Below are 13,050 nucleotides of genomic sequence, written 5' to 3' on the forward strand. Positions count from 1 at the left end.
AGCAAACTGAAAAAGCTTCTGCTGTTATAGAAGCGCTCACACGTGCTGATGATCAGATAATCATTAGATTAGCAGCACCTGGCTGTTGCTTACCCTCTTGATTCCTATGTAAGCAGCAAAAGTGTACTTAGTTTTTAACAGTATTACACAGAGTCCTGTGAAAACTTTCTCACATGACTTTACCGCTGACTGGGCATCTGTGAATATTAGCCACCTCCATGGCAGCATGTCCGATTAAAAGTAGGGAGAGCACAAACAGGGCATGTGAATGCAACCGGAAAGGTTAAACTACCAGGCTATTTCCACATCTTCAGTTTCTCTTTAAACAGGTCAGTTGAAATCCTGCTTTTAAGACGTGTGGATCTTGTTTCAAATGAAGCAGAGCTGCTAAAAGCAGTGCCCGTCTAACCACCTGCACACTGTCAAGTTTTCCAAAAATCTGTTGAATTCATAGTAATGGGAGACAGAAACTTGACAGAAATGTCAAAAGCCAGAAAACTTAAATAAGCAAACACACTGTCTGATGCTTCCTTGACTCTTGACTGTTCTATATTGCACTTAAATACTTACTTGTCAAAGCTTTAAGCTATAACTGTATGCCAGTATGCAATCCACATTCATACTGGCTTTAATTTCAGTGGTGACAGACAAAATCTTGGGCCTATGGTCTTAAAATTACATACATAAATAAAAAATAAAGCTAATATTAGGGTTTACTTTAATGAGACTGGATAAGCATTATATTTAGATTCACTAGAAAGCAGATGAATGAAGCCTGTAAAATGTTCCTATATTTTTTTCTTAAAGCGTGACCACCTAAAGACTAATATTCTGAAAACAATGGCATCTTTTGTGTACAGGTGTTTTCCGTGGATATGGCCGGTTCCAACATGCAGGTGGTTTTAAATGTATCAGTTGACTACCCTGAGAATCTGGCAGTGGATTGGGTGAACAATAAACTGTATGTAGTGGAGGCCAGCGTCAACAGGATTGACATGGTGGACTTTGATGGAAGTAACCGGGTCACACTCATCACTGAAAACCTCGGAAACCCTAGAGGACTGGCGGTGGACCCCACTGTCGGGTAAGCACATCTCCCAGTTTCCATTCATCTGTGTTTCCATTCCCAATCCCCACATTCAGTATCTGTCGTGCTCCATTGGCATGGAATAATGGGGTGGAGGGGGGGGAGGCAGGTGAGATTAGCAGATTGCCCTGGGTGGATTAGTGAGGAGCAATATAAGTGATGACCCTTATTGTAATCCAATAGTTTAGTTCATGGGGGAAGGAGAGCCAGGTGGTTACAGAGAAATTGCTTATCCTAAATTAATGTACAGCCACCCACGTTGGAGACATATAGCTATTCTGTACATGCTGGATTTAATTAAAAGAGGAAAATCCTTTAAAGATTTTGTAGGAGTTTCTGTTAGACAATACATGTGCTGTACTTTTTATATGTAGAAGCTGTGATCTAATAATCCCACTTCAATATATTCCCCTCCTTTCATAGGTATATGTTCTTCTCAGATTGGGAGTCACTGAATGGACAACCGGGCCTGGAGCGGGCCTTCATGGATGGAACCAACCGCTATGGTATCATTAGCAGTAAATTGGGCTGGCCAGCTGGTATCACACTAGACATAGAAGCTAAGCGCGTCTACTGGGTTGATAGCCGCTATGACTACATTGAAACTGCAACCTATGACGGCTTGCATAGGTAAATACTTAATCAAATGCAACAAGTAGTAAGATTTTTCATTTATATATTCTAATAAATAAACATCCCTAATGTTTTTTCTGATAGAAAAACAGTGGTTCACGGAGGTACTGTGATCCCTCATCCATTTGGCATCAGTCTGTTTGAGCACAATGTCTATTTCACGGACTGGACCAAGATGGCTGTGATGAAAGCCAACAAGTTTACAGATAGAAGCTCTGAAGTGGTTTACAGAACATCTCAGACCCCACATGGAGTAGCAGTGATACATCAGCTGAAGCAGCCACAAGGTAAGACCATCAGAGAAACAAATCTTCATTATGATGGTCCTGATGCTGCTCATACTTCTCATGGTTCCTACTAATGTAAAGTATAAGTCTACCGAGATTATATAAGTTTTCCAGTAACCTGGATTGCTTTCTTTTGTGTCCAGTGCCAAACCCTTGCAGTGTAGACAGAGGTGGATGTGAGCAGATTTGTGTCCTGAGCCACAGGAGTGACAATGGAGGACTGGGTTACCGCTGCAAATGTCGCATGGGCTACGACCTGCATGCTGATGGCAAGCGATGTTTAGGTAAGAGATTATTTCTGTGTTTAATTGTTGCAAGTTTGGGTTTTTTTTGCAGACTTTAGTATGTTTCTTGGTTTAAAATGCCAAAAATAGTGTGTATACAGAAATCAACATGAGTTTTATACTGTTTTCTACTCAGCTCTGTGTCACTAATGTCCGTTTTCTTTAATCTTGTCTGCTGATGTCAAACCCACAGCCGTGAGACAGTTTCTGCTGTTCTCCAGCCAGCTGGCTATAAGAGGGATCCCTTTCAACCTCTCTACTCAAGAGGACATCATTCTCCCTGTTACTGGATCCCCCTCCTACTTTGTTGGAGTGGATTTTAGTGCTGAGGATGATGCCATCTTCTTCTCAGACACAGCCAAAGATATTATCTATAAACAGAAGGTGGATGGGACAGGTGAGCATCTTGTCTAGCTGAATTTAAACTAAAGATATGGCTGCTGCTATGGGGGAGGGAACTGACAGGAGCACAGATCGTGTAAAATAGATCATATTTCATATAACTGATATCAGCCTAAAGACCTGAAAATAGAAATAATAAGGACCAAGAATTTCTTGTTATGAAGTGAAAGTAGCTACTATGTCACACACACACACACACACACACACACACACACACACACACACACACACACACACACACACACACACACACACACACACACAGAGGAAGAAAGAAAGAAAGAAAGAAACAGCACTGCTCTGATCAGGGGTGTTGTTTTTGGAGTTGCTCTAGTTTTTTCTGTCCGGTCCGGAAGAGGAAAATGGAAGCTGACAGCCTATTTATTTAAATGTGTTCCTCTTTCATCTCTATGTTAAACGGTGCTCTGACTGCTTTGATCTGCACAGGCAGGGAGGTACTGGCAGCCAACAGAGTAGACGGAGTGGAGGACCTGGCTTACGACTGGATTTCAAAGAACCTCTACTGGACTGACCCCCGATATAGAAGCATATCCGTCATGAAGCTAGCTGATAAGTCCAGGAGGGCCATCATTCGTAACCTCAATAACCCCAGAGCCATTGTAGTGCATCCTCTTATTGGGTAAATCACTTTAACATCAACGAATTGTTAGTATTTTTCTGTCTGTTTTTCCTTAAAGCAAATTCATGCTCACCATTACATGCACCAGGTACATTGTGAAGACTTTGAATATCTCATCATTTATAGTGCATAATAGCATCAAAACATTCTGAGAATGTGAAGAAATTTATGTGCACAAGGCCAAAAATAGCTAATAACCCTGATAACTTTGGACTCTCAAGTGGCACTGTGCTAAAAACAGGCATGATTCTATCATGGAAATCATTGCATGGCTCTGAAAAACTTCCATAAATCACTGTCTGTGAACACAGTTCACTGTACCAGCCACAGATGCAGGTTAAAACTCTATGATGCAAAGAAGAAGCCATATGTGAACATGATTGGGAAATGCCTCCATCTTCTCTTTGCCAGGGCTTTACAGTGGACTGAAGGAAAATGTAAAACTACAAGTTTGTCCATCTAACCTTATGCTCTAATGTTCTTGCACTAACATATTGCCTTTTTCTATACTAGTAACTGTAAAAACTGCATTCAGCTGCTGTTCACATAAATTCGCACCATATCTGTAGAGTTCACATTTGCTGTGTCTCTTCATGTCATATTGTCCCCCATGTGAAATTAAAGATTAAATTATATACAGCTCATACAGCTAGGAGGCATAAAAATGCCATGCAGTCCCATGCAAAGTGCGGTCCCTGGTCACCCATTCATAAAGTATCCACAAATTAAACTCTGCCTTGATTAAAAAGAATGATTATTTAGGACAAGCTGTTATTTCCTTTGGCCTCAAAGTCATAAGGCCCCTGTGCCAAATAGCTGAGATTAGCTGATTATGTGAAAGGCAGTATCGTAATGAAGACTAAGAAGTTGGCTTAAAAATACAAACAAATAAACAAAAATGCTCTGCGCTGACAAAAGTTCAGATAAACATGTCATGCAGTTTAATGGTTTTGCTTAAGTGGGAGAGTTTCTGAATTAAATATGTTGTGCTATTCATTTTCTTCATCAGGTATATTTTTTGGACTGACTGGTACCGGCCAGCGAAGATTATGAGAGCTTGGGGTGATGGGTCACATGCACTGTCTATTGTAAACACTACTCTTGGTTGGCCAAATGGCCTAGCTATCGACTGGAGGTGAACAATATACCATTACTCTTTTTTACCCATAAACTGTTGCTCCTATGAACCACTCTTAGCTTCAATGTGGCTGTTGATTGTAAATTGATATTTCTTTGCTTTGCTGTCCTCACAGTTCTATGCGTCTGTATTGGGTGGATGCCTTCTTTGACAAAATAGAGCACAGCAACTTTGATGGACGGAACAGACTTTCTTTGGACCGCATATCCCAGATCTCCCATCCATTTGGTCTCACCATTTTTGAAGGTTAGGCATCAGCTTTAAGTTACCCTGTTATCTAGTACAATATCATACATTCGATCTAAATGATGAGTGAGTTTTGATTACCAAAAGCTGTCATGTCTTGCTTTGGTGATGATCATGTTAAATGGACAATTGTTGTTAGCAGATGTTTGTGAAAGATGAAGTAACTGTGGCTGTGCTCCATTTCTCCTGTCCCTTAAAGGCTATGCATATTTCACTGACTGGCGCATGGGAAGCATTGTACGTGTGCGCAAGACCGACGGTGGGGAGATGGTCATTATCAGAAGAGGCATTAGCGGCATCATGCATGTCAAATCTTTCAACTCCAACTCTCAGATTGGTGAGTACCTTTATTCACTGTTCTTCTCACTCCGCTTGCCATGCGTAGCCTCAGCCTGCAATTGTCAGTCATATTCCTGTTAATTAGCCTCCACTCCTCTTCTCAGGTTCCAACCTCTGCAACAGGCCGGCAAATCCTAATGGAGACTGCAGCCACTTCTGCTTCCCAGCCCCAGACTCGCAGAGGGTGTGTGGCTGCCCATATGGCATGAAGCTGTCGCCAGACCAACGGGCTTGTGTGGAGGACCTTTCCAATGAGCCCCCCACACTGCAGTGCGGGGCCAACTCTTTCTCCTGTGGCAACGGCAAATGCATCCCAAACAGCTACAGATGCGATGGTGTTGATGATTGCCATGACAACAGTGATGAAGTCAACTGTGGCATTAATAGTAATGCATTTTTTTTTCTTTAATTTAGTTGATTATATAATCCCACATAAACCCTACAAAAAATCTTGCCTTTGGGTTTTTACTCAGCTTATGTTAATATGGTTTAAATTAAAGATGATACCTTTTCTTTTGTTTTAGACACCACTTGTTCCCCCTCTGCGTTCACCTGTGCCAATCAGCGCTGTGTGCCTGCAGGATGGCGCTGTGATGGGCAAAATGACTGTTTTGATAACAGCGATGAAATCAACTGCCCAACACACGTGCCTGGAACGTGCCCTGCCAATCAGTTTACCTGCGCCAACCACCGCTGCATCCCACACACCTGGCGTTGCGACACTGATAATGACTGTGTCGACGGTTCGGATGAAGTTGATTGCCGTAAGTGCTGTTAAAGAAGCTAACACTTTAACATAAATAGGATTTGCTTAGAGATTTATCATGGTATCTCAACACAATACACACGGGAAAGTAACTGATTTTTGTATGAATTTATCAGTTTCTCATCTAATTGTGGTGGAATTTTGCCCACTCTTCTTTACATCGTTGCTTTATTTCACTCGGGGTTGCAGGCATTTGTTTATGCACAGCTTTCTTAAGGTTCAATCACAACATTTCAGTCAGGTAGAAGCCTGGACTGTGACTGGGCCATTGCAACAGCTTGATTCTTTTTTAGCCATGCTGTTGTAAATCTGCTGCTTGATTGATTTGTAGCATGACTCGATTTCAGCTAAGCTTTTGCTGTCAGACAGCTGTCACATTTGACTCTAGAATACTTTGATTTTCAGAGGTGTTGTAGTCAAGTCGATGACCAAAAGATGGTGAGAGCTGTGGCTGTAAAACAAGCCCAATTCATAACCCTTCCTCCACCATGCTTGATAGCTGGAGATGTCTGTACTGGTATCCTGTGTTTGGTTTGCCCAAATATGGTTCTGTGCATTGTGGCCAAACATCTACACTGTGGTTTCATCTATCTGACAAATGTTCCAAAAATCTTTGATGTGGTTCCAAAAATCTTTGGTGTGTTTAAATGCAATTTTGCAAACCTAAACCATGCCGCCACGTTCATTTTTTAAAAGGAGAGGCTTTCTCCTGGGAACCCATACAAGCCACACTCGTGCAGTCTTTTTCTAACGATACTCTCAAGAAATATAACATTTAAATTGCTAAGTGAGGCCTGTAGAGTCTGAGATGTAATTATTGTTTTTTGGGGAGGGCGTTTGTATTTCTCTAAGTTTTCTATGATCTCACCTTAGGGTGAATTTGATGAGATTTCCACTCCTGGGCAGATTGCAGCATTGTGTTAACAGATGAGCAGATGCAGCAACAGATGAGCAATCTGGCAAAACCTTTGATACTCACTAATAATCAGTTAATTACGTGCATTAGATTAGCAGCACCTGCTTGCTATTTGCTCTTAATATATATAGAACCAGTGAGGTTGTATTAGTTTTTCACAGGATTGCATAGAGTCCTCTGAAAAAACTTTCGTTACATATATATATGTGTGTGTGAGTGTGTTAAAGCTAGTCAGTAGGCTAGTGAAGATTAATATTTTATAAATATTATTTTAATGATTTAACTCCTCAGGCAACATGCACATCAACTCCCTACCAGACCCAAGTTCCCTAATAAGATCCTGTTTATTTCTTTGGAGAACACTGACTCTTTTGTGGACTCGCTGCACGTTGCCACTGATTAGATTTTGAAGAAGCATGGTTGTTTTTCCTCTTAAAAATAACATCGTTTTAAGCTAAGACTTGTACACTATTATATGCATTGCCCACTAATGAAGGAGATGAACTCACAGGCTCATGTTTTTTTCTAACATTTTGCGTTGACAGATCTGGGAAACACGTGCCATCCGGGACAGTTTCAGTGTCCAGACCACCGCTGTATAGATCCTAACTATGTCTGTGATGGAGACAGGGACTGTGTGGATGGGGCGGATGAGCAGGGATGCAGTAAGTAGCGTTCTAGATTATACACAGAGTTGCTAGCCCCATAAACTTTGCTGGTTTAGTGTGGTGCTTACTTGCAGTGTGCCAAGCATTGTGTTTAGAGCACATGTGCGTGTTTGATAAAATCAGTTTAATTTCATTTTGCCTGCAGTTATAAAACTAATAATATTAGTTGCTCACTAGATCACTTTGACTTCTGAAGATCTAATTGTAGACTTGCTGCAGCCTGGTCTCTTACTTTGAGAAGTTGTTATGAACTGGTGTCTTATTCATACAGCCCATTTCCCTATAAGGAATTAATTAATTTGTTCGGTCATTCATGCATTACAGTATCCTCTTTAATATTCAACAAACATTTCCCAAGCTTCTTAATTTATTGATCTATATGCATAATAGCTAAGCTCAGAAATATAAAATATCAGCATTAATGTATGTGGCTGGATTTTTTTCAGTATACAACTGCACTATGAATGAGTTTAAGTGCTCCAGGGGTCACCAGTGTATCAACTCCTACTACCGATGTGATGGAGTCTTTGACTGCAGCGATCGTTCAGATGAGCAGAACTGTCGTAAGTATTTAAATGCTTCCAGTGGTCAGAGGTTATACTAGCAAAGTCCTGCATAGTTATTTAGCTTGCTAATGTATTTAAATTTTTTTCAGCTACCAGGCCCCCAGGGATGTGCCACCACGAGAGTGAGTTTCAGTGTCAATCAGACGGAAGCTGCATCCCATCTTCATGGGAGTGTGACGGTCATCCAGACTGCGAGGATGGCAGTGATGAGCACCACGCCTGCCCACCTCGCACCTGCCCTTCCTCGCTGTTCCGTTGCGATAACGGAAACTGCGTGCTCCGCAGTTGGATTTGCGATGGGGACAACGACTGCAGAGACATGAGTGATGAAAGAGACTGTCCCACACCACCTTTCCGGTGTCCAAGCTGGCAGTGGCAGTGTCCCGGTCACAGTGTGTGCATAAACCTCACCACAGTGTGTGACAACACTCCTGATTGCCCCAATGGTGCTGACGAGTCTCCCCTTTGCAGTAAGTCTGTTCTCTGCTTTCTTCAGCTTAGACCGTAATCTTTGGATATCAGCACTTAATTGTTTTATTTTTGAGTCTGGCCTCACCAAATTCAATTACATTTTCACATCACATGGCGAAACAGGATCAATCTCTCAGCTGATTTAGTTTAATTTGACAATTTTCTGGTTCTTGTTTTCTATAAGCAGGAGGGCCTTAAATTCACAGAAATTTTGTGTTGAATGCCATCGGTTTGTCTTTGTATTCTCATTTTAAAATCAAGCATGTATGTGATTTGTCCTGTATTAACTTGAAAATGATCTGTGATTTTCCCTTCTTGCCCTTCTCACAACTTTCAGATGAACCTTTGCCAGGTAGGAACAAGCAAACTCTCAATCACTGCTAGAAATTCTGCAGTTGTAGTTTTGATTCATGTTTCAACAGATGCAGCATTTCTATTTAGTGTTTTAATAGTTATATAGATGTTTATTCATTATGTACCACAAACAGGCATAAAAATAGTTCTGGCTCAGAATAATATTTCTGAGGATACCTAATTAATGTAGTGACTGCTTTTTTTTAAAATTTATTATTAGATTGCTGCATATTTATTAAAGGCCTAATTGACTTTTTTTCCCCAGTACTTAATTGTCTTTTCCCTGCTTTTAACTCAGATCAGGAGAGCTGCTCAGACAACAATGCTGGCTGCACCCATGGATGTATCCAAGGTCCATTTGGGGCCCAGTGCACATGCCCTGTGGGTTATCAGCTTAGCAATGACTCCAAAACTTGCGAGGACATTGATGAGTGTAATCCCCCTGGACTATGTAGCCAGCACTGCTTTAATGAGAGAGGCTCTTTCCGCTGCCACTGCCAGGATGGTTACACTCTTGAAGCAGACCAGCGTACCTGCAAGGCATCAGGTGAGGATGGATACAGCTCAAACCTTCTGTGCACTGAATACAACTCATTTAAAAACTATCCATAATCTCATGATGGATAAAAGTAGGAAAAAGGCAGATCATCAGCCTTGTAGTCATTTGCCTATACAGCACATACTTTCTCCACTGTGCTTCTTCTTGTAAGGAGGCACATCAAAAGGGGAGCTTAGACCCTAGACTGCAAGACTGACACTCTTTTTCTTCTGTCCTGTCTCTCTTTGCTGCTCTGATTTCATAGGATAAGGCAAATAACATGTATGTCACTCACTGCCCATCACCAGTGTAATTAGGACATAATCACAAACAAAGGGCTGTGTATGGGGAGCGTGCCTGACATGAGCTCCTCTTCCCAACAGATAACCCGCTGAAAGACTTTGCAATACAATAGGACCTTATTTGGACAAAAGCTCCTTCCCAAAGGATTGTCATTTGAGTAGGGGCTATTTAACCGTCTTTTGTATGGTTTTGGTCTGCACACAAAAGCTGATAAGTCCTCTTATTAGCACAAGAATGGAAACTGAAAAATAGATAACAGGGATTTTGATTCATGTTTATAGATTCTCGTCAGGCTTTCCTGTTGGTGGCAAGTCGGAATCAAATTGTACAAGATGACATTACCACCCAACCCAACGTAGTCCGGTCACTTGTTCGAGATGGACGCAACATTGTCGCCCTAGATTTTGACTCAGTCACTGAGCGGGTTTACTGGTCTGATACGAGCCAGGACAGAATCTGGAGTGCTCACAAAAATGGCAGCGACAGAGTCGTGGTGAGTGTAGTTTGCAAACAGCTTTGAATGAAGTCAGATTTGACCGTCAAGCACATTAACTAAGAATGAGTCTCTAATGCACAGATATTCGACAGTGGAGTGACTGTGACAGAGAGCCTTGCAGTGGACTGGGTGGGGAGGAACTTGTACTGGACTGACTACGTCCTGGAGACAATTGAAGTGTCTAAACTGGACGGCACCCACCGAACTGTGTTAGTGAGTGAAAATGTAACCAACCCCCGAGGTCTAGTGCTGGACCCGAGAGACAGGTGAGAAGAATTTGGATCTGTGTGTTTTAATCTGTATTTTATGGTCACAGCTTCTCATCACCAAAGAAGTTGATATTAAGAGAGAGTTTTTTGTTTTAGTGCTCACCTGATGTTCTGGACCGACTGGGGGAGGAACCCCCGCATCGAGAGGGCCAGCATGGATGGAAAGCAAAGAACTGTTATCATAAGCAGCAAACTGTACTGGCCTAATGGTCTAACCATAGACTACCCAAACAATTTGTTGTACTTTGCCGATGCCTACTTGGATTTCATTGACTTCTGCGATTATAACGGCAACAACAGGAAGCAAGTCTTGGCCAGTGACCTGGTGAGTGTATGAGATAGCAGACTTTATGCTAGTGATACATCTATAATGATAACGTTTATGTTAATAATCAGTTTTCTTCTGAATAGCATGTGTGAGACACACTTTTTTTTCTTTTGCTACTCTCTATGAAAAGGTACTGCAACACCCCCACGCAATTACCATTTTTGAGGATTTTGTGTATTGGACCGACAGATACATCAACCGTGTGATGCGAGCTCATAAGTGGCATGGGGAGAACCAGACAGTGATGCTGTTCAACCTCCCTCAGCCCATGGGTCTGGTGGCAGTGCACCCAGCCAGGCAGCCAGCAGGTATGATGAATAGACTGAACCTGATCTAGTCTTTGCTTCATCTTTATCCGCTGATGCTGACCATTTTGTTGGCCACATGATGAGAGAACCTGACTTTTTGGATTCTGTCTGTGTGCATGTGTTGTTTGACAACTTGCAGGGGAAAATCACTGCTTGAGGAGCTCCTGCACTCATATCTGCCTCCTGTCTGCTGTGGGACCGAGGTATTACTCGTGTGCCTGCCCCTCAGGCTGGATGCTGGCAGCGGACCAAATCACCTGCACCAGAGGTATGCGCCCTGCCACATGGAGGAAAACACTCATCACTCAGTTTGATGAAAAAGGAAGTCAGATCAGATGTAGCAGATATGTTGAAATACTCAGGTCTTCATCAGCTGTGGTTATTGCTACAGCAGAAAGGATGGCGTTTTCATGCTTTATCTGCAGCTATCTCAATGCTGGGAAGAGAATAAATCTTTGAAAACACTAACCTGAACGATCCAGATACTTGTCAACAGTCTCCCATTTAGATTCTCCTGTAAACTGCTGTTCCAGTTATAAATATTAAGAATCATATGCGTGTCTTTCAAGGTCTTAAAAAGACAAGGGACCTTTAATTCAGTGTTCAAGGAGTCTTAGTTAGGTCACCAGCTTAACTCATCTCAGGTTTCAACCCATTCAAACCAAACAGGACACAGTCTCCCCCTGAGGCCAGCGATTATCCAAGAATGAAAATGCCCTACAACCATTCATTGATTTTAATCTGTGATGACAAAGCAAATCAGATTGTGCAACCAGCTTTCACCAGTCAATCCTCTTTATAGATAAGGGTTTTTTAGGGATGTCTAGCGATGTGTAATTTGCACCAGATATCATGCACTGAAAGCATCCTGGGGGCAAATCTTTTGAGCTCTGTCTTGGAATTTGTTTAATAATTTTAAAAGTATTCTTCTTTTTTTTTGCTTTGGGTTTGCTGTCATACTGTAGAAAAAAAACGTTTAATGTCTTTTTAATGTTTTTTGCTTTTTTTACTCCATCTTTAGTTGAGGATCCGTTCCTGGTCGTTGTGAGAGACAGCATCATCTATGGCATTTCCCTGAACCTGGATGACAAGAGTAATGATGCCATGGTTCCTGTCGCTGGGCTTCAAAATGGCTACGATGTCGATTTTGATGACAATGAACAGACCATCTACTGGGTGGAGCACCCAGTAAGTGACTGTGCAGAAATACTATACAGCTTTATAGTTCTTTATGCCTTTTCCCAAAAGTAAATAAGGAACTCAAGTGTTGTGTAGAGACATCCTGTGCATGTCATAAGGGTTCATTGTAAAAAAAAAAGAAAGCCAATAAACTTGCTAAGAAGACATAATACAGACTCATGCTGAGGTTAATATGTCTGTCTTTGTCCTCCTTCAGGGTGAGATCCACAGGGTGAAGTCAGATGGCACTAACAGGACAGAGTTTGCCCCTGCAGCCATTCTTGGCTCCCCGGTTGGGCTGGCCTTGGACTGGATAACAGAGAATCTGTACTACACCAATCCAGCTACACAGTCTATTGAGGTGAAACGAATAATGCCATGTTCAGTAAAAAAAAACTAGTGTTGCAATGCAGTTGTGCAGCACAATAATTGCACCTCTTTGTGTTTGGCAAAGGTCTTAAAGCTGAGAGGGGAGGTACAGTACCGGAAAACCCTAATCACGAATAACGGCTCCCCAACTGGCGCTGGTAGTCCTGTTGGCATTGCCGTGGACCCAGCACGTGGGTAAGCCCTATTTAACACAGTCCTGGCACAGATCGCTTAACCACACAGCTACTGAGCTCTAACAGCCTCCTCATTGCCATCTGCTCGGCCTCTAGAGAGATCTCAACTTGTGTTACTGAATACTACACTGCACTCTAAAACCCCAGCAGTGTGCAGTCAAGCACAAGATATTTCTAAGATTTTTTACTCCCGCATGAAGACACTATGTGCTCATTAAGTTTCTGCTCTATGACTTCATCGGCATGAGTTCTCAAATGGAAGATAGTTC

At 42.0% G+C, this 13,050-nt stretch overlaps 1 protein-coding gene across 2 annotated transcripts in view; it reads left to right on the plus strand.

The window, feature by feature from the left end:
* lrp2a (low density lipoprotein receptor-related protein 2a) overlaps positions 1-13,050 on the plus strand; it is a 55,524-nt gene that overhangs the window by 13,451 nt on the left and 29,023 nt on the right. For both annotated transcript variants that reach the window (XM_026143784.1, XM_026143785.1), the window contains exons 12-35: positions 861-1,084; positions 1,511-1,717; positions 1,805-2,007; positions 2,151-2,291; positions 2,485-2,688; positions 3,141-3,333; positions 4,343-4,468; positions 4,587-4,717; positions 4,917-5,054; positions 5,161-5,442; positions 5,581-5,820; positions 7,284-7,403; positions 7,853-7,969; positions 8,062-8,442; positions 8,781-8,795; positions 9,096-9,344; positions 9,920-10,131; positions 10,216-10,400; positions 10,500-10,728; positions 10,862-11,039; positions 11,179-11,307; positions 12,061-12,227; positions 12,436-12,579; positions 12,673-12,782. In XM_026143784.1, the coding sequence (XP_025999569.1) occupies positions 861-1,084; positions 1,511-1,717; positions 1,805-2,007; positions 2,151-2,291; positions 2,485-2,688; positions 3,141-3,333; positions 4,343-4,468; positions 4,587-4,717; positions 4,917-5,054; positions 5,161-5,442; positions 5,581-5,820; positions 7,284-7,403; positions 7,853-7,969; positions 8,062-8,442; positions 8,781-8,795; positions 9,096-9,344; positions 9,920-10,131; positions 10,216-10,400; positions 10,500-10,728; positions 10,862-11,039; positions 11,179-11,307; positions 12,061-12,227; positions 12,436-12,579; positions 12,673-12,782 (4,325 nt within the window). The remainder of the gene's footprint in view (positions 1-860; positions 1,085-1,510; positions 1,718-1,804; positions 2,008-2,150; positions 2,292-2,484; positions 2,689-3,140; positions 3,334-4,342; positions 4,469-4,586; positions 4,718-4,916; positions 5,055-5,160; positions 5,443-5,580; positions 5,821-7,283; positions 7,404-7,852; positions 7,970-8,061; positions 8,443-8,780; positions 8,796-9,095; positions 9,345-9,919; positions 10,132-10,215; positions 10,401-10,499; positions 10,729-10,861; positions 11,040-11,178; positions 11,308-12,060; positions 12,228-12,435; positions 12,580-12,672; positions 12,783-13,050) is intronic.

Source organism: Astatotilapia calliptera, chromosome 16 (assembly GCF_900246225.1).
Source record: "Astatotilapia calliptera chromosome 16, fAstCal1.2, whole genome shotgun sequence".
NCBI classification, from domain to species: Eukaryota; Metazoa; Chordata; class Actinopteri; order Cichliformes; family Cichlidae; genus Astatotilapia; species Astatotilapia calliptera.